Genomic DNA, 24187 nt, shown 5'->3' with positions numbered 1-24187 from the left:
AACATAGATAATCATTTGGGGCTCACACTCCTCCCAATGTGTCTCTCCCTCAACTTACAGGTCACCAGCCATATTGAGTTCAGACAGCCCTGATCCCAGGTGACCTCATTGTAACTCATTATATCCAAGACACTGTCCTGAAATAAGGTTACACTCATGGGCTCCAAGTGGACATGAATTTGGGGAGACACAATTCACGCTCATATAGTATAGACCACAACTTGTCCATTCATCATCTGGTGGTCAACTTGGACTGGCTTTGGCCCTTAGGCTGCCATGGATATTGTGTATATAGTCTTGGGGCATGAGTTTTCAGTTCTCTGGAGTGTACTGCATTATGTGGTAACTCTGGGCTCAGCTTTTTGTCGTTACTTGTTTTTGAAATCTAAATTTGCATAACAGTTTTATGTTGAAACTAGGTGTATATTCTTAGACACCAGGGCCCTGAGAGCATGCAGATACTGGCTTCAGCTGCGGAGGGGATGAGGGGCAGATACACAGACACAGTGCACAGATGGGAGTCAGTCAGACATGGAAGTGACAGCCAACGAAGCCCAGCCCTGGGGGACCCTGGAAACGGTTCTGCGAGCGCCCAGGGCAAGTGGGCTAGGAGGTGAACTCTGCAGCCTTCCCCTGTCAGAAGTACCACTTGTGTACAATGCCAGGCATGGTGGCATGTGCTTTTAATCCCAGCACTCGGGAGGCAGAGGTAGGAGGGTCACCATGAGTTCGAGGCCACCTTGAGACTACATATGAATTCCAGGTCAGCCTGGGTGAGAGTGAGATCCTACCTCAAAAAACCAAAAAAAAAAAAAAAAAAGTACCACTTGTGGCTAAAGAGATGGCTTAGTGGTTAAGGTGCTTGCCTGTGAAACCTCAGGACCCAGGTTCAGTTCCCTAGTACCTACATAAACCAGATGCACAAGGTGGCACATGCGTCTGAAGTTGGTTTGCAGTGGCTAAAGGCCCTGGCATGCCCATTTTCTCTCTCTCTTGAAGAAATAAAGTACTACTTGCCAAAAGAGCTAATTCTTTGTTTCTCTGTTCTTCCCTACAGATGGGTTGGGGCGACCTGGGAGTGAATGGAGAACCTTCCAGAGAGACCCCAAATCTGGACAGAATGGCTGCAGAAGGGATGCTTTTCCCAAACTTCTATTCTGCCAACCCTCTGTGCTCACCATGTAAGTCAGTGCAGGCTGGCCTCTGGGGTGGAGTAAGCCAGCAGGACCCAGCACATCCTCCCCTCCAGCCCTGCCCCACGTGACACATCCACTTCCCAGGCACTGGAAGGGCAGCAAGCAGAATAAGGTCTTTGTCATTGATTCTATTAGCCCCTGGTCACATGGGTTCTTCCCTACTTCTAAGTCCTCTGAACATTTGGGCTTAAAAATCTTCCAGGACATTTCAGAGGCAGTAGTTAACCCTGAAAGCTGCTGTCTTTCAGCATGGAAGGATAACCCCATCCCCAGGGGTCTTCTAGTGTGGATGGGCCACACTGCCCCCAGCAAGGGCTCAGAGTACTCTCTAGGGAGCATTTCCTGGTTACAGGACATGGGTCTTGGTGGGGAAATAGTAAAGCCATGCCCTTCTCCCGAGGAGAATCATTCCTACTAGATTCATGCCTATAGAAATCCTGACCTTGCCGGGCATGGTGGCACACGCCTTTAATCCCAGCACTTGGGAGGCAGGGTAGGAGGATAACCATGCATTTGAGGCCACTCTGAGACTACATAGTGAATTCCAGGTCAGTCTGGGCTAGAGCGAGACCCTAACTCAAAAACAAGAAAGAAATTCTGACCTTAAGAAAGAGCTGGGCGTGGTAGCACACACCTTTAATCCCAGCACTCGGGAGACAGAGGTAGGAGGATCACTGTGAGTTAGAGGCCTCCCTGAAACTCCATAGTGAATTCCATGTCAGCCTGAACTAGAGTGAAACCCTACCTTGAAAAGCCAAAAAACAGAAAAAGAATAAAGAAAAAAATAAAGAATTAATAATAGATAGGGTGAAGGGTCAGCTGAGGGAAGGGTCATGCCAGCCTGCAGCCCAGTTGCTGACCCAGATCCTGGAGAGCCAAGCACAGGTCTTCAGGACATAGCTAAGCAGCAGAGCCTGTAGTCCACATCTCCACTTTCAGCAGAACATTGTGCCTGCCCCTCCCCCAACGACTCAGGGCCTCCCACAAGTGTGGCAGACTCATTGCAGGAATTGCATGTGGGAGGCATTGCAGGGCTCTCTGAAGGTCCTCCCAGATCCATCTCACAGTGTTTGTCTTTATCTGTCCCCGTAGCTAGGGCGGCCCTGCTCACAGGACGGTTGCCCATCCGCAACGGTTTCTACACCTCCAGTGCACATGCCAGGAACGGTATGTCCTCCCAGCCCTGCAAGGAAGGACAGCCCACCTAGACTGGGGAAGGCTGTTCTCCTGTTGTGTTGGGCCTCAGTAGGAAAAGCCAAGGGTCAGGAAAGAATGTAGCAGAGAGATGTGTTGTCCACTCGTTACCATGTGTGGCCCTATGGAGTGGCATACACTGCCTAAGGCTAGATATTTGACTTCTGTTCTAAGGGATTCCAGCACTTCCATGATAAATGTTTTAGACAAGTAGAGGCAGCCTTGTTTGGACCCCCAGGTTACCAGCTCCCTCCTTGTACTGGCTCAGTAAGAGCTGAGAGGCTGGGACACCCCAGGTACCCCACTCAGCACCCAGCTGTCACCCCTGCCCTGCCTGGTGATGGTGAAGAGAATATACATCCTCCTCCTAGAAGCTCCCAGGGCACTAGGGAAGCCAGGAGCTTTAAAGGTCACTACAGGCAATGTTCTGGAAACAGACTCTAGAGCTGGAATAGGTTCTCTAGGGGTGGGCTCCCACATGAGATTTTAGGTAGCCTTGAAGAAAGGGAGTATGGACCAGGATCACAGCTTGTCAGATGGTGAAGCAGTTGAAGAGTCAAGGGGTAAGAGACAGCACTGAGATCCGGCAGAATGCCTCCCCACCCCCCAAGGAGGCCGTTGCACCATCCCGACCCCACGATGGTGTTTGCTTGGATAGTGTCTGAGAATATCCCGAGAAGTGCTCTAAACCTACCCGCGGCTCTGCCTGCCCGCCCTGCCCGGCCAGCACGTGCATCTTTTCCGAAGGTTTGATGCTGCGAGGATGCTGGCTCATGCAGTGTTGCTCTTCCAGCATACACACCACAGGAGATCGTGGGTGGCATTCCTGACTCGGAGCATCTCCTACCCGAGCTCCTGAAGGAGGCTGGCTACACCAGCAAGATCGTGGGCAAGTGGTGAGTCCTGGTTACACCGCTGGGGCAGGTTCTGCACAGCCTGCCCAGGTCTTTCCAAATAAGAATTCCTGGAAAAGGGGTGGAAGCACTGAGCTGTAGATCCATTTAGATTACTGTGGGGAGTTTTTTGATATAGCATCTCACTGTGTAGCCCAGGCTTGCTTTGGGCTTGTGATCATCCTGCCTCAGCCTCCTCAATACTGGGACTAAAGGCACAAGCCACCACTCCTGGTTTCCACAGGGAGCAGTTAGGAGCGTGACATGACCCTCCCTGGCATTTGCTGTGCCCCTGCTGCTAGGATCTCTGGTCTATCTGAGGTCAAGACACCAGGCTGTAGCAGAATTGCCTCAGCGTCACAACAAGCACATAACGCTGTGTATCATCATGCACTGCCTCAGCTAGTTCTCTTACCTGTGTGCTGTCAGCCGTCCCTGCGTCCTGGCACTGCCTCCCCCTACTTCCCCTACAGGGTCAGTAAAGAGCCAGCCACATTTTTGCACACCCAAATACCATCCTGGGCCAGGTACCTTGCCAGCCAACAGAGAGTTTCTGCAGCAAAAACTTTATTCTAAAGCACACAGCAGTAGCTAGGAGCAGAAGAGCAACAGGCAGCCCTGAGCCCATGGGATGGGCAGCAGCTGTCTGCAGCTCCTGCCACTGCACTGCTTCTCGTTGACAGCAGAGAGGTTCTTCTCTTTGACTCTGGAGATACTTGGGTGTTGAAGACATCCCATGTCCCTTTACCTGTATGAGCTCATGACCCCTCTTGGGGTGTCCTTTGGGGACAGCCTCTCTGAAGTTGTTGGCAGCCACAGGGACGTGGATCTTGAGACCGTAAGAATAATCCACTAGTCCAAGTGATCCAGAGGCTGCCTAAGGGACCACTTTGTCACTCCTCAGGCAAGAGTGAAGCCAGTGTGCCCAGCTAGTCATCGTGGCAGAGCCAAGCTGATGGGCATGTCAGGCCCCTCCTCACCAGCACACTTACTTCCCAAGCAGGTTCCAGGAAACATGGAGCTGCCTTCTGAGGGGCTGTGGTGACAAAGGAGGTCCCACGGTGACCAGAGGTACCTATACCTGGTCTGGTAGCTCTTCCCGTCCATAATTTCCTATTCTCAGTGACTGAGGACTAGAGCTGGACAGGCATAAAGTGTCCATGGAGCCAGCCAAGATTCCAGGATGACTCCTGACAGGAAAGAGGTGACCAGGAGAAGCAGCTCTGGGTGACTCAGAACATAGCTCAGTGTGCAAACAGGCCAGCAGTGAGACTGGCAAGAAGATGGGCTTCAGGAGGTCTGGGACAGATCTCTCAGCTGCTCTTGATGAGCAGGGTCCTGGTCCTTGCTGTGGCCTGCAAGTAGGACTGCCCTGTGTCCTTCATGCAGACTTTAGCACCAAGACTCTGAAACAAGTCCTGAGGTAGACAGAGCCTGGGTTCCTGCAAGTAGACTGTGTGATCTTCTAGAAGCCACATGTGAGCCAGTGGGGCTGGGACACAAATCCCAGGGTGTCAGCAGCACTCTGTCCATTCCTGTTCACCTGCTGGCCAGTACCAGCTACTGCTGAGACCAGTGTACTCAGTTGTAGCTGTGTCCAAGCTGGGCCTTGGTCATGTTCCTCATACACAGCAGCCTTTGTACTGCCGGGCATGGGCACAAAAAGGTCACCTGCAGCTGGGGCCTCCCTCCTGTCTGGCAGTGTTCAGACAGGACAGATGTCAGGTACTGGGCCTGAGAGCATGCAAGATGCAGAAGAGAAGATAGACAATAGAGGTATGAAGGCCAGAGAGTGACTCTAGACTGCCCTGTGTGTTTGCAGCTATCGGGCAGGCCTGAACTGCAAAGCCAGATCCTCCCTTGCTGAAAGTAAGGAACCAGAGCCCCACACAGATGTGCTTCCCTGAAGGCCAGGTAGAGCAGTTGCTGGCCAGCCCCGTCCATTCCCCTGCCTTCCCTGATACCCCTCCACCCCACCCACAGAGTGATCAAGGGATCACATGCTGACCTCAGACCTGCACTTCAGGCCGGGAGGAGTGATTGGGGGTCGGGCTTGAAACCCTCTCTCCACCAAGTACAGCTGAGAAGAGGGACGATACTGTGTTTAAAGCTATGTCCACGAGAGGCTTTCCACAGGCGTGTGGATAACCAAGATAAATGGGGGGTGTGTCCCAGGCCATATCAACATGGCACACCTGGCAGTGATCACCTCTGACACATGCTCAGAAGAGCAAGCCTCCCCAGGAAGGACAGGCTCTGCTCCAGGGACACATCAAGGCTTCTGGCTCACTGATGCTGGAAGCCAAAGTCAAGGTGTTGGCATCTCCCAGAAGCCTTCCTGTGGCTGCTAGTGGAGGGACAACATGAGATTAGCTGCCCCAGAAGAGGAGGGGTGGGGCCTCTGGGGACTCCCATAACTTCACCTGACAACTCTTCCCCCCTCACCCCGCACACCACCCTGAACTCCTCTCAGTGGGTGAGCCTCCGTCTCTAAATAGTTTGCTCCATTGCCAGCATGGGCGCTGCCATGCTCCTGTGTGTTCACTGTTCACGCTTAGGGCTCTCAGGGTGAGGGCACAAGCCCTGAGCTGCCGTGTCATCCACCCACCCAGTCACCTTCTTGGTGATTTTCCCTTAACTGAGAGAAGACTTGATGGCTTGTGCTGTGAGATGAGGCAGTGACTTGCCTGGCTGGAAATCCAAGGTGGAAACAGGCCTCAGGTGTTCCTTAGGGTGAAGAAGGAAAGGAGGTAGCACTGGAGCCTGGAGATGGGCTGAAATGGGCAGTAAAGACAAGAAAGTTTTTTTGGGTGGGGGTGAGGGTTGATTTTTTAAAAAACGTTTTTATTTTTTTGAGAGTGAAAGAATGAGGCAGATACAGAGAAAGAGAATGGGCGTGCAAGGGCCTCCAGCCACTGGAAATGAACTCCAGACGCATGCACCACCTTGTGCATGGCTTACATGGGTCCTGGAAATTCAAACCAAGGTCCTTTGGCTCTGCAGGCAAGTGTCTTGACTGCTAAGCCACCCCTCCAACCCAAGGGTAATTGTGAGATTTCTTACTGTTACATCACCCTTTGGGGCCTCCTCCCAACATCCTGGAGAACCCCCAGACCTCCTCTGTACTTTGCTGTGCTGAGGTGTCCTCAGCTGTACCCTGATACTCTCAGGTATGCCTAGACACCCTCAGCTCTACCTGGATAGCTTCAGCTGTGCACCCTCAGCATTCTGGACACCCTTGGTTATGCCTGGTGCTCTGACAATAGCATGGCCGGCACTGAATAGAGAGGTTGCTGGTAGGCTGCTTCTGGGATGAAATATTGTGAACAGGCTTGGTTGTTGCTGCTCCCAGCATTGGACTGTCCCTGGTGGAGGTGCCTGAAGTGTCCTGCTTCCTGTTTCTAGGCATCTGGGTCACAGGCCCCAGTTTCACCCTCTGAGGCATGGATTTGATGAGTGGTTTGGATCCCCCAACTGTCACTTTGGACCTTATGACAACAGGGCCAAGCCCAACATTCCTGTGTACAGAGACTGGGAGATGGTCGGCAGGTAATGGAGCCCCTTCTCCCTCCCTCCTGCCTCACCCCTGCTGATAGCAGCCTTGCTTCACTCCTGCCCTTCACCTCTGGTAAGGCCCCAGGATCAGGACAGGTGGCTCTTGAACCATCTGCTGGTGAACGCTGTGTGCTGGCAGGAGAGCTCTACTTCTAGGAAATTGTTCTTTTTTATTGATTTAAGAGAAAGAGGCTGGACAAGGTGGTGCATGACTTTAATCCCAGTACTCGGGAGGCAGAGGTAGGAGGATGGCTGTGAGTTCAAGGCCAACCTGAGACTACAGAGTAAATTGCAGGTCAGCCTGGGCTAGAGTAAGACCCTACCTCGTAAAACCAAAATAAATAAATAAAGAGGTAGATAGAGCCAGGTGTGGTGGTGCATGCCTTTAATCCCAGCACTTGGGAGGCAGAGGTAGGAGGATCACTGTGAGTTCAAGGCCAGCCTGAGACTACATAGTGAATTCCAGGTCAGTCTGGACGGGAGTGAATCCCTACCTTGTAAAACCAAACTAAATAAATAAACAAAATTTGGAAAAAAAAAAAAAAAACAGAAGAAGGGAGGTTAGATAGGGAAAGTTTTGGCACACGTCCTCTAACCACTGCAAACAAACTCCAGACACATGCAGTACTCTGTGCATCTGGCTTTGTGTGGGTACTGGGGAACCAAACCCAGGTCCTTAAGCTTTGCAGACAAGTACCTTAACCACTAAGCCATCTCTCCAGCCCCAGAAACTGTTCTTAAAGCCTAATAGGAAGTTCTTCTGGTGCCTTTCTAGGGTGACAGGTCCCTTTGGGATGTATTACTCCAAGGCTCTTCAAAAAGGTGCACTCATAGCTTTGTACTCTTCTGGGGAGTGGGTTCAGGACCCATGCAGCCTGTTGGTGAAGTGACTAGTGTCTGTGGCACCAAGTTACACTGTCAACTGCAACACAGCAGAGATGACCAGGCTAAACTGACATGAAATCCACATAGGGGACCCTTGTCACAGGAGGGAGCTGTCCCAGAAGGGAACCAACTAAGGCTCAGTGCTGGGCAGGGCGCCTTCAGCATCAGCACCTACATCACGAGCCTAACTTGTCTTTCCTTCCTTCCTTCCTTTGGCAGAAGCTCTTTTTACACAGGTAAACTGAAGGGCTAAGCCAGATCATTGCCTTTTTTTAAAAACAAGAGTGTGGGCTGGATAGATGGCTTTGTGGTTAAGGCGCTTGCCTGTGAAGCCTAAGGACCCAGGTTCAATTCCCCAGTGCCCACTTAAGCCAGATGCACAAGGTGGTGCATACATCTGGAGTTCATTTGTGGTGGCTAGAGGCACTGATGCACCCATTCATCTCTCTCTCTCGCTCTCTCTCTGCTTTAAGATTCTATGAAGAATTCCCAATTAACTTGAAGACCGGAGAAGCCAACCTCACCCAGCTGTACTTACAAGTGAGGTTTAGTGGGCTGGGGCAAGTCAGGAAGGTGGGAGGGTCAGTTGGCCTGCAGCAGAGGAGGACAGAAGTCTCCCTCCTAGGAAGCCCTGGACTTCATTGAGAGGCAGCACACCAGGCAGCGCCCCTTCTTCCTCTACTGGGCCATTGATGCCACACATGCACCTGTTTATGCCTCAAGACCTTTCTTGGGTACCAGTCAGCGAGGGCGGTGAGTCATAGGCCCCACTGGGGACCTCAACTGTGCCGATTATTGTGGGGCATGGTTTTTAGGGCCATTGTGGAAAGGCCCCAGACAGCTGGGATGTTTTTCAGGCGTGGGAGGATTGCTTAGCATGCATGAGGCCCCGGGTTCAATCCTCAGCACCACACAGAGGGGAAAGCTCCAAAGAGCCCTGCCTCTGAAGCCCCCTTCCGAGCCACGATCACTCTGGGCACGGAGGGCCACAGTAGTAGTGCGGGCTCGGTCTGCAGCGCAGCATTTGAACTTGAGTGGGAACTCCCCTTTGTCCTGCTTCTGTCTCTGTAGTGACAACGAATGTGCTCTTTGCATCGTCCTAATGCCCTTGGCTACCTGATAGACGGTCACCTTCCCCTGCAGGTATGGTGATGCTATTCGGGAAATCGATGATAGTGTTGGGAAAATCCTGAGCCATCTGCGGGGCCTGGGCCTCGAGAAGAACACGCTTGTCTTCTTCACATCTGACAACGGTGCGGCCCTCATTTCTGCTCCCGAGCAAGGCAAGTGCTGGCTTCTGTCCCCAGGCCCGAGGTCAGCGCTGGAAGGCCTCCCTGGGACAATGTCCCGCAGCAAGGTCCTGGCTCTCCCCTCCCAGGACTGGCCTGGGCCCCCATGAATTTGGATCCCCTGAAGGGGAAGAAGCAAGAAGTTACAGGGGGAAGAGACACCGTCTCATGAAGGTCTCACTCCCGAAGAAGCCAGTTTCTAGCAGCCTCAGGCTGTTAGACATTTTGGTAGCCATGGTTTTGGCTGAGCACCTGGCATTGCTGGGGAGGTCCTGGGGCCAGTGGCTCATGAGACCAGTGGCTCAGCTGCCCTGTCAGGATGGTGCTACCTGCCAATACTCAGGGCCTGGCAACCACCTCCACCTTTACTGCCCTTGGGCAGTTCAGGCTCTGCCACCTCCTCAGTGGCTCACCCCTGTCCTGTAGTCTTCCTAGGTCCAAGTGATAACACTGCACAGCCAGCTGATGCTGAAAAAGAGCCATGCTGGCAACACAACAGGCTGCTGAATCCAGGCAGGCCAGCCTAGAAGCTCCACAAGCCCAGCTATATAATCTGCAGTGGTTTTAGTTTCCTGCAAGCCCCCCTCATGCTCATGTTCCACAGAGGTACAAGAGCCCTGTCACCTCCCAGCAAAGGCCCAGGGCCCAGCTGCTGCCCTCTTAGGGATAAGAGGTGCTGGGAAAAGGGCAGCAGTGACCTTGACCACCATCCCCAGGGCTCTTCTTCTGGTAGCCATCACTAACCAGAAGCACGAGGCCTCTGAGGGTAGGCACTGGGTTTCTGCAGTTTAAGTCTTTACTTCTAAATTATAGGATGCTTTTAAACCCCCATGTAAGCGTACAAGGTATAAATGACCTTAAAATGGAAGTCTGCATGCCCAAACTCAGTTTAAGAAGCAGAAAAAGAGGCCGGGCATGGTGGTGCATGCCTTTAATCCCAGCACTCAGGAGGCAGAGGATTGCCATGAGTTCAAGGCCTCCCTGAGACGACATAGTGAATCCCAGGTCAGCCTGGGCGAGTGAGACCCTACCTTGAAAAAAAAAAAAAAGTAGAAAAAGAAGCCACCCTGGGTGGCTCATGCATTTAATCCCAGCATTCATGAGGCTGAGGTAAGAGGATCACTATGAGTTTGAGGCCAGCCTGAGACTACAGAGTAAGTTCCAGGTCAGGTCAGCGTTGGTTAGAGTGAGACTCTGTGTGGTGGTGTACTCCTTTAATCCCAGCACTTGGGAGGCCCAGGTAGGAGGATCACTGTGAGTTCAAGGCCAGCCTGAGAGTAATTCCAAGTCAGCCTAGGCTAGAGAAAGACCCTTCCTCAAATAAAAAAAAAAGAAAAGAAAAGAAAAAGAAGAATAAGTAGAAAAAGAGTATGGTGGTTGTCTTCAGGCCCAGGGCACTCTCCCTAGGCACAACCCTGCTGCTACCCACTATCTCTCCTGGCTGATCCATCCATGCCACTGTCCCGTCTGCACAATGGCAACGTGGCCCTTCTGTTTTGAATTCTGCTTAAACTGGTTTGGCTGCATGGAGAAGGGACAGGATTCCTGGGCAGCCACAGAGCATGGTAACTGCCTTTCCCATAGGATGAGAGTCCTGTTCACTTTTTTTTTGTTGTTGTTATTGTTTGTTTTTTAAGATAGGGTCTCACTCTAGCCCAGGCTGACCTAGAATTCACGATGTAGTCTCAGGGTGTCCTCGAACTCACGGCGATCCTCCTACCTCTGCCTCCTGAGTGCTGGGATTAAAGGCGTGCGCCACTATGCCCAGCTTTTCCTGATCACTTTTTCTCTTTTCTTTCTTTTTTTGGGGAGGGGGGATTAAAGGCATGCGCTACCACGCCCAGCTTCTGTTCACTTTTTCATTGCTAGGAAAGTATTTTGTTTCTCCTGCACCCAGCCCTGTTTTTCAGGGATCTAAGGTAGACTCCAGCAGTTTGTACTGTAGCAGTAGGGACGCACTAGTTCTCATGATGCAGGTCCACACAGCCCCAAGAACCTTTGTGTCTGGGATTCAGCCAGACATGTCACCTGAGAGCTTTGTCTCTGATACCTGCCCACAAGCTTGCAGGTTCAAGATCCAGCCCTGGTGTTTGTGGGAAATACATTCCTGTACCCAGTCCCTGGGGCCTGTGTCAGAACCAGAGGGTGGGTACCTGGTGTTGGCTGCATTTCAAGTAGAATGCCCCCAGACACGGGACACTTGTGAATGTCAGCATCTAAGAACGCTAAGTGTATAGCATTGGTGGGTGCCACAGCCTATGGCAAGGAGTGGACTTTATGGCTCTGCGTAGCGGCTGGTGGTTTTCTGTTTCTGAGTAACAGCTCCCAGACCTGTCTGCTGTCTCTGTAAAGCCCCAGCCTGAGCATCTCAGCTTCTTGAATCAGAGCAGGTTTTCTGACTTTGGCCTCCTCTGCCTGGCCCTTTGCCTATGTGAAGGCTTCAAGACTCAAGGTCACCTCACAAGTTGCTCTGGAGCCAGAACAGGCTGGTGCCTCCTGGAATGAGCATGGGGTTTATGTACTCCTGATTCCCTGCTGGGCCTGGGATCCCAGGACTGATAGGTGATGATTCATCTCCAGGTGGCAGCAACGGTCCCTTCCTGTGCGGGAAGCAGACCACATTTGAAGGTGGGATGAGAGAGCCTGCGATTGCGTGGTGGCCTGGGCACATTGCTGCAGGCCAGGTAAGTCAACATGCCTACTGGGGCTGCATCGCCTGCAGGGCTTCACAGAGGAAGTGGTGCTCACTGTGTGGAAAGGACTTTTGTGGTCAGTTACTGTGGGATCTCAGTGGGCTGGTGACACAGGGAGCCTCTAAAGTAACACAGGCAGCTAGTGTGTACACCTGGTATGGCCACACCATCCCCCAGGTCTGTGTTCTGTGAACTCATTGCAGGGGACAGTTGCAGCCTAACATGGGACTCTCATTTCTGTGTGGTCACAATATCTGTGTGTTATGTCTGTGTGTATCCTGCTATGCCCCAGCCTGGAGAGCCATCATGACAAGTGGCATCCTTAAGTCCTAGCCTCAGGCAAGCCAGATCCTGGCTAAGAGTCCATTGTGGGACTCTCTAGTCACTCCTATACAAGGCACACGTGTGACTTGTTTCTCAACTGACCTTTTCCCCCTGGTAATCTCAGAGGTGTGTCTCACACCATAGCCATCACTTGCCCTCGCAATGGTAGCCTGATGGCCTCCAGGTTATCAGAGCTATAGGAGTCTCCCTCTCTCTCCTGCCACTTAGGGCTGGACAACACCATCTCCCACAGTCAGGATCTGTGTCCACACAGACTCTACTAAACCACGTTCCTCAGGCCGACTCCTTGCAGGCTCCAAGGCAGATCTGTTTCCTTAAGTCAGCCTCAGGGGCCTGGTGGGCTAGGCTCACGTTTTTCCATTTCATTGTCTTTAGCCCTACTCTTCCACCTTTATCCAGCTATTAACACTGGATAGTCCAGGCCAGTCTCTTGTGCCAGGCCAGCTAATGTGGGGTCTTTGCCCACCCCGCTGTCTTATGTGTCATGGCTGTGTGAGACCATGTAACCACAGGGTCCAGATTTGGGATGCAGATGTCCCTGGAGGCTGACATTCTGCTGACCTCAAGTGGCTTTCCCTCCTCTAATTGTGCAGCCAATGGGACAAACTGAGAACAGCCTGAAAGTGCCCAGCTCTGAGGTCTGCACTCCTGCCCACCATGCCTGGAATAGTCTTCACATATCCCCAGAAACAAAAGACACTTGGGGTGGCACCTGTCCTGCACACCTGATCTTTAAACTCAGACCTGGTTGGCCCTCTGCCCAGGACCTCCCAACGTAGGACTTCTAGGTCACCCCAAGTCACTGGGGCCTTTCTGGCAGAAGGACCACATGGTTTGCTGAACAGACAGCTACAGGCCTTCCTAACAAAGGCCCACCTTCCTCTGAAGAGCAGAGTGGCCATGGTAGTGGCCCCATTACACACAGGAGAAGCTTGGTCAGCAGGGTGGGAATGCGTACTCAGACTGGCATGTCCGTGCATCCTTGTATGAGGCACCTGGACCATAGTTGCACCACCTCTTCATCCCCAAGTGCTGTCGCTTCTGGTGTAGTCTACAGGGAGCTTTGGGCCAGGAGTCAGGCGTGAGGAGTGGGAGAAATGCCCACAAGGGGCTCTGTTCTTCCATGAGGAGCCACATAGACTCCAAGGCCACAGGCTGCACACGTCCCTACCTAACACTGGCCCAACTCAGACATACCTGGGGTGGCAGACGGAGCTGCCCCAGCCCACCCACCCTGCTTCTGTCCAAGGGGTCAGGGTGTCTGCCCCCCCCCACACACAGTTATTCCCATCAGCCTTACTCTCTGAGGGAGGAAGGATCAGCCCTCTGGAGCCACAGCCACCTTTGTGCTACACTTCCCGTGAGACACAAACGGAAACTGATCAGAAAGGAATCAGGCTGTGTGCTGTGATAACAGGATTATACATAAGTACTCTGACATTTGTCCACTGAAGTCAGCTACTTAGCCTTCCCACAGCCACATCTTGCAGGGGTGGGATTATTGCACCCTTTGACTCACTTCTGACTTTAAAGTGCTCATAGCAGCCTCAGTGACCTCCCGCTTTGGGTGCAGCATCATGAACAGCTTCTGTGTACACTCAGCTAGACACCCTGACAGCATCAGATCTACGCCTTTCCATTGCCCAAGCCGTGCAACAAGCTCCTCTCCCTTGCTTTCTCCGCATAGTGAAAGGATTAGCCTGCCAGCCTCCTTCCTCCCTCCCTCCCTCTCTTCTTTCCTCCCCCTCTCTTCCTCTCCCTTCCCTGGAAGGGGGTTGTGGACTTCCTAGGAGACTGTTCCTTGTGAAGGCTTGAGAGGAATTCTGGCTGGAGAGATGGCTTAGCAGTTAAGGGGTTTGCCTGCAAAGCCAAAGGATCCTGGTTTGACTCTCGAGGTCCCATGTAAGCCAGATGCACAAGGGGGTGCATGTATCTGGAGTTCGTTTGCAGTGGGTGGAAGCCCTGGAGCGCCCATCCTACCCTTCCCTCTCTCCCTCTCTCTCAAATAAATAAGTAAATAAACAAAAATAAATATATTTTTTTAAAAAGAGGGATTCTGAACCAAATGTGGACGCTAGTGTTCTTCCCTGCCCTGGGTGTGTGTAATAGACTATGATCAGCACAAACAGCCACAAGCGTACCATGTTAACCAAAGCCTCTATAGAGGAGTGTCTACCACACAGTGACCTTATTGCACTGAGTGTCACATCTTCAGCCACGGTAGCTAAGCATGGGCCAAGCAAGGAATTTGGAGATTGCTGACCAAACTGGACCCAGCCTGAGTTCCTGGCTGGTAGCTGTGGGCGCTACCTGCCTGGAAGATCCCAGACATGCCACCCCACCCCAGGGAATGTGTTTACCCCGTGTTGGCCTGCCTGATTCCCACAGTCAGTAAGCAGGGACAGCCTTGCTACCTGTCCCCAGCACAGCCAGGGCCTGGCCAGCTGTTGAGGATGGAGTAGCCAGTGAAGGACCCAATGGCCCAGAGAAGGCAGAGCCACAATGGCACCACCCCTAGCCACTCTGGTTATTGGTGGCTGTGCTCCCCTCTGCTCCATGTGTTACGACAACTGCCTCTCTTGGAGCGATCCCTTTGCTGGGTGGGTAAGGAAACCAGCTCTGGCCAGCTCCTCGGCAGGGTACCACTTAGTTTGGTCCCCTCTTACCCCACCACCCCTTCATGATTTCTCTCCTGCAGCACTCCTCTCATTCGCAAAGCCCACAGTAGCTTTAGGGTTTCAGATGTTAAAATCTATATTGCTATCTCTCAGGACAGCTGAGCCTCGAGAGATGTGACCCTCCCTGTGTCTCCTCGGTAGGAACCAGGAAGTACTTTTGCCATTTCTGTTCATGACTGCAGATTCACATGCAGCAGGGGCTGTGGAGCAGGAGTGTGGCCTGGCTCTAGGGTCACATGCATGGCATGAGTCCTTTCTGCTACCCACTGGCCCCATGACTCCACTCAGCTCTGACCTTGATCCCCATGGTGTGTGTAGGAACATGTGCGCCCAAGTGTAGGCTGGAAGAGAATCAGGTACTCATTGTCCCAGTGTCTCAAGCAAGTCCTGTGTCCATTTCAGGTCAGCCACCAGCTGGGCAGCATCATGGACCTCTTCACCACCAGCCTGTCTCTCGCAGGCCTGAAGCCTCCCAGTGACAGGGTGATTGATGGCCTCGACCTCCTCCCCACGATGCTCCAGGGCCAGATCATGGACAGGTGGGTGCTAGCTGATAGCTCCTAGTGACCCAGAGCCGTAGGCAGGCTACAGCTTCCTCATCACCTGGTCCTAGCCAGTGAGAAAGGATATGGGAGTATGTTCTAGGCAGAAGGAGATGAAAGGGCAGTGAGGAAGTTTGTAGCCTGGGGTCATCAGGGCACCAGCAAGCCTTGACTCTGGAAAGCATCTTGAAGGGCAGGTTGAAGGACTGTGTCCCTGCCTATGGCCACAGGCTTCTCTCAGATGCATCTGGTTTCTAGAAAGGGGATTCCCATCTACCTGACCTTCTGGGCCCTGGATTTGCCTCACCACAAGCCAGCCCTGTAGCCATGCAGACCTATACATACCCCCAACACCCACACATGGTGCCAGGAGCATCCTAATTCTTGGTGTAAGCACTCTTCCACTAAGCCACACCCCCATCCCTCTTCCCATTTTTTTTTTTCTGTACTGTCTCACCTGAGCATGGTCAACTAAAGTATCAGCTAAAACCTGCTCTTTGACACAGGCAGCTCGCCACTGTCCAGCCAGAAGCCCCACACGTGAACGCATGGATTCTGTCCTTACTCTTCCCTTCCCTAACCCAACAGGCCTATATTCTATTACCGTGGCAACACACTGATGGCAGTCACTCTTGGCCAACACAAAGCCCACTTCTGGACTTGGACCAACTCCTGGGAGGAGTTCAGACAGGTACAGGACTCTGGGTTCAAGCCTGGGGCGGGGGAGGGGCTCATCACTGAGAACCTCCTGGGGAGGTGGAGTCTCTGTCCACTTCTGAGCCACCAGCAGGAAGAGGGGCAAGCCAGAGGATGAGGTGGCAGGAGGCCCCACAGCCCCCACTGCCTGCTTCCCTGGTGTGGCCTCAGCCTCCTAGTCCCCACTACCCTTAGCGTGGACACATTGTGTTCACACAGTGGGCAGATGTCCAGGAACTGGAGGCAGTCAAACTTTCTGCCCTACATGGGAGATGCTAGGGACACCTGAGTGATATGCCATAAGAGAGACCTTCATACCCTTGTGGGACATCCTGCCTTGACCAGAGGCCTTCAGAGGGACACAGCCCAGCTCCAGGCAGTGGGCCTTGCTATCTTGCCACTCCCCTGGGTCTCTCCTGAGCCTCTTTTCCCTCACCTCCTCTGAGGCTGGTAAGGGTGACCTGGCCCAGGTGCCCTGAAGGGGACTGGCAGAGTCTGCATCCCAGTTCCAGGCCATGGTCTGAGAGTGACGTGTCACAGCACACACAGCCTTGGGCTCCTGCTGTCCGTGTCTGTTCACCTGAGGCCAGCACCTGCTTGGCACTCTGCATGTCACTGGGCCCACGCAGGTGTAGTCCCTTGGGCTCTACAAGGCTTTCAGGCACATGAAATGCCACTAATGTGTCTTAATTGGGAAGAAAATCAACATCATGAAAGATCTGAATACTAGAACTTGGAAGCAAACTGCAAACTCTTTGGTTCAGAAGGCAGGTTGGGCAAGGCTCCAAGCTAGGCAGGATACTGGGCTGGGTAGAATGCCAGACTGGGCAGGGCAGCACAGACAGGTGGACAGCACAGAAGGAGGACTTGGGACTGTGACTCAAGGGCACTGACATGCAGGTTCTTCTGTAACCGTGTGGGCCCCACCCATACCTGCCACATGTGCCTCAAGGGCCATCCTGAGCACCCTGCCAGCCAGGACCCTAAGCGTATCTGTTCTTCTTTGGGTGCTCAGGGCAGCTGCTGCTCCTAGTGACCCAAACCCAGAGGTACTCTAGAAGTACCCTCAAGGGATCTGAGGTGACAGTGAACAGAGCCTTAGGGGTGCCACATGTGGCCCCATCTCCCCAGGGCCCTCTCCGAGGTCCCTAGTGTTCTCAAAAGCATGGGAGGTTCAGAAGCCAGGAAGAAGGAAGCACCTTTTAGGCCTGTGTGGATCCCTGCTGAGTAAGTTAGGGACAAGGTGGCTGTTCTGTCCTTTTGTTCTCCTTGGGGCATGGCCCACAGACTTATTCCTGCTTCTACCTGACTGGTACCCATCCAGAATGCTCAGAGTGGCTCCTGTCAGGACCTGTGAAAACCTGGAAGGTTCTCCAGGAACTGGTTGGTGTTTGCTAAAAGGCATTAGGAGAAGCCCAACCAGTGCCACCAGCAGCTCTGTTTGGCAGGCCTGGTGTGGGCTGCCCTCCCCTCCCTTTGCCACAGAGGAGTATGCCACTTTTATTTTGTGAGATTCCTGTTGGGGAGCCTGTGTCAGCTTGGGTTTGCATGGCTTCTGTCTTCTGGGAACATGAAGCATGTAAAATTCACATCTGGAATATTTGTGGTCCTTACCGTTCATATACTCCCTTGCCACATCTGGACTGACAGACACCATTCCACTGAGCTCAGGTAAGATAGTTGAAAATTGGTTACTTGCTGAAGTTCAGTCTAGAGAGAGCCATGCTGGCGTTTGGGTGAGACGAGCTAGGCTAGTGCTTCCCAGCCAGGCTGCTCCTGCCTGGTGGGCTGAGAGGAGCAGGGAGAGACCAGGGCCAGCCAGCTCTGCCCTTCAAAACTCATAACCCAAGGGGCCTGCCTTACATGAAGGCCAGCACAGTGGTGTACCTGCCCAAGATCACAGCCAGGATCAGAAGAGTCAGCATCCACCCTAGGCTTACCTGCTGAAGTCCACGATCATGACATTGGGTCATCAGTATAGACCCTAGACTGTAACCAGGACTCACCTGATGGATTCCGGTCTTGTGGTCCCAGGTCACTATGTGATTTTTATGGATCAGCCTCTAGAGGCCTCAGGCCTTCATGAGCTTCCCGCCACCCTTTGTTGTGAGTACACGATGCTCTCAGTTCAAACACCAGGGTCTCCACGTAGCAGTTTTGATGGCCCAGAGTCAGGAGGAGTCCTGCAAAGAACCAATTCATGTCCTCCGAGCTGCTCAGAGGCACAGATCACATATGCCAAGGACTAGGAGTTGTCATCTGCCCTGCCATCCCCTACTGATGGGTAACTAGTCTAGAGGTCACATAGCTGCTCACGGGGGCCATTCCTGCTCTAAAGGCCAGGCTTGAGGATGCTGCCATCTGTATGTCCCCTTGGCTGAAGGTCACCTGAGTGGGTAGGCTGCTGCACTCCCACATTGGGCCTGCAGACCTAGGCTTCCTTGGTGTGACTGCTATGGAGTGGCCTGTGGGAAGTTCCTCAGCAAAGTGCTAGGTGGGCCTCACCCACTGATGAGGTCCTTAGTATTTTCCTCCCCCTAGGCCAGTATAAGAGAGGAGACACAGAGATAGATGGCAGTACTGGGCCCCATGGCTGGGGCCGTGGTCAGGGTCCTTCCTCCTAGTAGAATGGCCTTGGAGTGGGGACACATAGTGCCTGCCTGGTAAGCTGGCAGCGGGGACAGAGGACGCCTGGTAGACTGCTCAAGATCACTAGCAACTGCCTAATCCTGGAGGCTCTTTCTCCCACCCACCTTCAGAGCCAGCCTTACCTCTGCCTTGACGCCACTCCAGCCAGGCCCTGTCTTTGTCCTCGCTGCTTTGAGATTCAACCAAGCAGGTGTCCCAGCCTGCACTGCCCCACACAGTACTCAGGATGGGTCTCTCCGAGTCTGTCTTCATCTCTGCCTAGTTCCTCCATGGGTAGAACCTCCCCTCTCCCCAGGCCCCTCCAGGCCTATGCTGTGTTGTCCTCAGTGCCTGGGGTCCGTCCACTGCGGGCTGTGCCAGCCGCCATGCTCACTGCACCTGTCACGCTGTCTGTGTTGCGGGTAGATAGTCGTGTCTCCCATGCCTTTAGTAGCTGCTTGGTGGTGGGTGATGATTGTGGGTGAGGCCAGCACAGGCTGCCCAGGGTCCTGCACCACGCTGCCCAGGCTGAAGACCCACAACAGCTCTGCAGTATCCACAATGGGAGGAGAATTGCGACCTGAATTTCTTCCCTGTCACAGGAGAGCAAGCCTGTCTGAGGGGTTGTATTCCTGCCACCTCCCCAAACTCAGATTGGGCTTCTAGCCACCTGCCTGTCCTCACAGAGCCAGGGCCAAGGCCCTACCCAACATGCTGCTATGTGGGGGGAGGAGGCACTGCTGACAGTGCCCTGAGGGCCCGGCAACCAGACAGCAGCAGCTGGAAGAGGGAAATCCTAGACCAATTAGTGGGATCTTAATTAAATAGCTTATTTGATTTGCATCCAAGTTATAATTTATGGCCTCTATCTAGACTTGGGTACTTCTCCACTAACTACTTGGCGTTTTCACAGCAACTGTAGTAGTTTCCCGCTGTACAGTGCACATTTGTCCCCTGGCAGGACACTCTAGATGGCCACTACTCTGGAAACCACTTCCGTTGGAAGGTAGCTATGACCTCCCAGCTGCAGACTCAGCTCTGCAGCTTGCTCGGCGCGAATGGAACCTCTCTGGTGGCTGGCCTCCCTGACTTGTAGACACTGAATTACCACACTGACCAGTCACAGACCCGTGGGCTACGAGACATTTGTTTAGCAGACTGCTGGGGAGATGGCTCCATGGTTAAAGGTGCCTACTTTTTAGCAGACCACACTGCTCTCTGCCTTCCCACCCAGCTGCCCATGCAGAGGTTAACAGACCACGGTGATCCCCTGACTCACAACTCTCTGGGACTGGAGTTGGGGTCCTCCCCATTTCCACATCAGGGAACCCTGAGGGGCAGCCAGAAAGAGCTGAGTGCAGGCAGGACAAACAGCAGACTTGCACCCACAACCCCAGTGTGCGGGTCTCAGGCTACACTTGGAATAGGCAGCCAGAGCCACCTGTGGAGGGCACTAGAGGGACTGGCACTGCGCTGCCTGGCTGCAGCCTGAATGCACAATTCTGTCTCTTTTCTGCACCCCTTAAGGTAGAGGTTGTGATCACTTGAAGTGTGTCTTCTCAGCCTGCGGCTGTGGTGGTTCTGTGTCTTGCCTTCAACTTCCATGTCTAACCCATGAGTCTGTTTTGTCACCTGTGTTCGCTTAGCTTTTTTAAAAAATTTATTTGAGAGAGTGTGTGTCAGAAAGAGGGAGAATGGGCACGCCAGGGCCTCCAGCCACTGCAGGTGAGCTCCGGACACATGTGCACCCTTGTGCATCTCTTAGCTTTTAGGCACATGGTCCATCCTCTTCCCATGCTATGGCTTACGTCTTTCTAAGAGGTTTACTGGCCTTCCTGGGGCACACAGGGGATAAAAGAAGCTGTCATTACTGCTGGCAGTCAAAATGTGAGACTGCCTAGGTAATTTTGTTTGTGGTTGAAACAATATCATGTAGTCCAGACTGACCTTGAACTCCCGATCTTCTGCCTCCACTATCCAAGAGCTGGCAGCACAGGTATATTCTACCACCCTAAACTGCCTAGACTATTGCAAATTGCCTTGCTCCCACAAGTAGATACCAAAAAGAGAAGGAAGGAAGCCACTCGGGGCAAGCTGCATAGTAGCTTTGGCCCTGAGGCTTCTTCAGCAAGACACCCACACCCCAGGAATGCTGAGTGACCATCCTGCAGCACCAGGCATGGGGAAATAGGAGGAACAGCGTCTGCGGGGCATTTCTTGTTGTGCAGGCTCCATTTCCGGAACACCCACCTGCCTTCCCTACCTCTTGTTGCAGGGCATCAACTTCTGCCCTGGGCAGAATGTCTCGGGAGTTACGACCCACACCCAGGAAGAGCACACAGAGCTGCCTCTGATCTTCCACCTGGGACGAGACCCTGGAGAAAGGTTCCCGCTCAGGTGAGGCAGAAACAGGGCCACCATGCTGCCGAGGAAGTGCTGGTCAATCCTGGCCAGAGGCAGGTGCCTGCCTGGGTGTTCTGTCTTCATGGAGTTGCTTTTCTCATCACAGGAGGGATGTGTGCCCTTGTGAATGTGCGAAACAACACCTGGGCCCCTGTCCTGAGGTGGAAGCAGGTCGTCACTGCTTCCTAGTCTGGCTTCCCCATCTGGGTTTGACGGCTACCTTGCTGTCTGGGAGCTCCCTCGCTCCTGCCCTTCGTGGCGGCTGCCCCGCTTCTGCCTCTTTTGAGTCCAATCCATTGACACCCTTCACCCGGCGATGTGTCTCCAGCCCTGCCTGAGCTGCCTTCTAAGATGGCTGAGGGCAGGGATAAGGGGTCCCAGGCACAGGGAAATGGCTGGCTGTGATGACCGACCCTGGGCTGTCTAAAGGGAGGGGCTAAGAAAGGGGCTGTGCAGGGAACACCTTGGGTCCCAGATCCTGGAGTGAGGTGCTTCAGGTGGCAGCCAGCACCCTGGAGCGAGCTGGAGGTTGTCTAGTGGTTCCTGCTGGACTAGGGTGCTTCAGCTGTGGAGCCACTGCTCCCGGTACCACCTGGCTGCTCACAGTGACGGGCCCCAGCGAGTTAAGTGGCCACTCAGAGCTCCTGGCCCTGGCTTCAAGGACACCCCCTTGAGGCCTCCCACCCCATAGTGGGATTCTAAGGTCACAACCCATTAGCAGCTCCTCAGGCCACCATGCCCCATCCATGACTAGCTATTGCCAGGGTGGGTCCTAGGAGGCCACCTCAACTCCCCTGGCAGAATGGGGTTCCTGGGGTCCATGTCTCTGAGTCCTCCAGCGTTCCTGATGGATTTTGATGACTGTCTGGATAGTGCAGCTTTCTGCTTAAGTCAGGTGATGACTTGAGGGGGTGGTAGGAGACAGGCACAGGACACAGAGCTTTGGGCTTTGGGCATGGGAATGGTCTTGGGCTCCTACATCCTCCATTGAGTGCCTGTATCTCACCACACCGTGTAAGCCCAGCTCTGGCCCTGCATGCTGGGGATTCAATGCACAGAGCCGCCCGCCCACTGGCACTGCAGGTGGTCTAGGCTATACTCCACTCTGTGCTGGAGCTGGCTGCCCCCTAAAACCGCCAGGGCCAGTTCTAGCCCAGCAGTCACTTAGGAAGGGACTGACCCCTGAGGTCCACTCAGTGCCCACAGGCTGTGAGGTGGCTTTTAGTAATTCTTTCCCCTGGACCTTCAACCAGCTCCAAAGTCCAAGACAGTGACCATGGCAAGAAGCAGTGTGAGAGGAGGATCCCTCAAATCCGTGTCCAAAGTAAGGTCTCTGTGGATATCAGTAAGGTCAAGGTAGCAATGAGGTCATGGGGGGAAATACATCCTGAGAGATGAGGGGACACCAATACCAAGGAGAGAAGGACATATGAGGATGTGACAGAGACAAGATGCAGCCACAAATCAAGGACCAGACAGGAAGGCGCCTCCAGAGGGAGGCCCTATGGGGCCCCAACTCCAGATCTCTGACTCTAGAGCTGGTGTTGTGTGGTAGTTCCTCACAGGGCACACTTAAAGTCATCGCAAGTCATAGGAACTCTGGAAATAAGGGCTGGTGAGGCTGTGAGTGGAGATTAAACCAGGGTGGATTGGAGGCGGGCCGTCCTTTGGCTTAGCCCCCATCATGGGCTCATGAGATGCTGGAAATGGCCACCCCCCTTGGGGGCAACCCAAAGGCCAGTGTCCTTCTGGTGCCTCTAATCCAACCACACATCTAGCTCAGCATTTGGGTCCTGAGGGGATTTCCTCTCTCTCTTTTAAAAAATATTTTTATTTTTATTATTTGAGAGAAAGAGGCAGAAAGAGAATGGACGTGCCAGGGCCTCCAGCCGCTGCAAACAAACTCCAGATGCATGCATCACCTTGTGTATCTGGCTTATGTGGGTCCTAGGGAATAGAACTTGGTCCTTTGGCTTTGCAGACCATCCCCTTAAGTGCTAAGCCATCTCTCCAGCCCCGAGATCTCCTCTCTTGAGGAGATGCTTCCCCACAGCTGTTCACTTACTGTGGGTGAGCCCCTCCTGCCAGGCTGGGTGAGGACCACACAACCCCACCCATCAAAGCAGCCGCCCAGTCTCTGTCCCAAAGCTACCTCCTGGCCCCAGGGCATAACCCTTTGGAAGTGGAGCTTGAGGAGAGGCAGATCCTTGAGGCCTAAGACAAAGGTAGGTATCCAGGTGTGGTGGCGCACGCCCATAATCCCAGCTCTCGGGAGGCAGAGGCACAAGGATTGCCGTGAGTCCAAGGCCACCCTGAGACTACATAGTGAATTCCAGGTCAGCCTGGGCTACAGTGAGACCCTACCTCGGAAAAAACAAGACTTGGTCCCCAAAGACATCCTTATACATCATGACAGCACCACAGTTGGGGACGGCAGAGGTTAGTCATTGTGTTCCAGCTGCATGGTGCATTCATTGAACAGGTTTTAGTGAAAATTAAAAGGAATTACATACCACAAGTGCCCGTGCTGAAACTTTAGAGCTGTGGATGCTGTTTTCCCTCTAGCCCCTCCCTTTCACGACAGTACTTAAGAAAAAAATGTGTGCCATAGGGGTCCTGGTCACACAGGCAGGGACAGAGGAAGCCTTCCTGCCCAAGTCTGAGAAGGTGGCTGACCAGGGAGGCCCACTCTGACTGCAGGCTGCTGTTCATGCCAGTTCAGAGCATCAAACTTTCCAGACTATACCCTCCCTGTCTGGAATGTCTAAACCTCCTGTGCTGTCTGCTGGGAGCTCATTAGCCCCAGACGTCACAGCCTTCTGACCAAGCCTTCTCTCCAGTTTTGCCAGTGCCGAGTACCAGGATGTCCTTGACAGAACCACCCAGGTCGTCCGGCAGCACCAGGAGGCCTTGGTCCCAGGACAGCCCCAGCTCAATGTGTGTAACCAGGCTGTCATGGTGAGTGGTGGGTGCGTGCTGGGGCTCTCCTGTGTCTGGTTACTGCTGCCCAGGCTGGATGCTGGCTTTGTTCTGTTTTGAGGACACCTTGGCTCCCTGCACACATAGAGCTTGGCCTGGCTAGGTGGACGTGGGTACCAAGGAGGAAGTCACTGTTCTGAGCAGTATGGGAGGGAAATGGCACAGGAACATGCCTCTGGTGAGGATTTTGGCGGGTGACTAGCCTTGTCCA

At 53.4% G+C, this 24187-nt stretch overlaps 1 protein-coding gene across 4 annotated transcripts in view; it reads left to right on the top strand.

Annotated features, from left to right (window-relative positions):
* Positions 1 to 24187, top strand: part of Galns (galactosamine (N-acetyl)-6-sulfatase) — a 30494-nt gene that overhangs the window by 3835 nt on the left and 2472 nt on the right. For 3 of the 4 annotated variants that reach the window (XM_004666071.2, XM_045141550.1, XM_045141549.1), the window contains exons 2-13: positions 1058 to 1181; positions 2289 to 2363; positions 3184 to 3286; positions 6689 to 6832; positions 8197 to 8263; positions 8349 to 8476; positions 8867 to 9006; positions 11593 to 11696; positions 15131 to 15267; positions 15859 to 15961; positions 20870 to 20991; positions 23838 to 23955. In XM_004666071.2, the coding sequence (XP_004666128.2) occupies positions 1058 to 1181; positions 2289 to 2363; positions 3184 to 3286; positions 6689 to 6832; positions 8197 to 8263; positions 8349 to 8476; positions 8867 to 9006; positions 11593 to 11696; positions 15131 to 15267; positions 15859 to 15961; positions 20870 to 20991; positions 23838 to 23955 (1365 nt within the window). The remainder of the gene's footprint in view (positions 1 to 1057; positions 1182 to 2288; positions 2364 to 3183; positions 3287 to 6688; positions 6833 to 8196; positions 8264 to 8348; positions 8477 to 8866; positions 9007 to 11592; positions 11697 to 15130; positions 15268 to 15858; positions 15962 to 20869; positions 20992 to 23837; positions 23956 to 24187) is intronic. The other variant, XM_045141551.1, reaches the window with a different exon arrangement.

The sequence above is a fragment of the Jaculus jaculus genome, chromosome 1 (assembly GCF_020740685.1).
Source record: "Jaculus jaculus isolate mJacJac1 chromosome 1, mJacJac1.mat.Y.cur, whole genome shotgun sequence".
NCBI classification, from domain to species: domain Eukaryota; kingdom Metazoa; phylum Chordata; class Mammalia; order Rodentia; family Dipodidae; genus Jaculus; species Jaculus jaculus.
The sequence above is the reverse complement of the archived record's forward strand: the minus strand, read 5'-3'. Positions and strand labels throughout refer to the sequence as shown.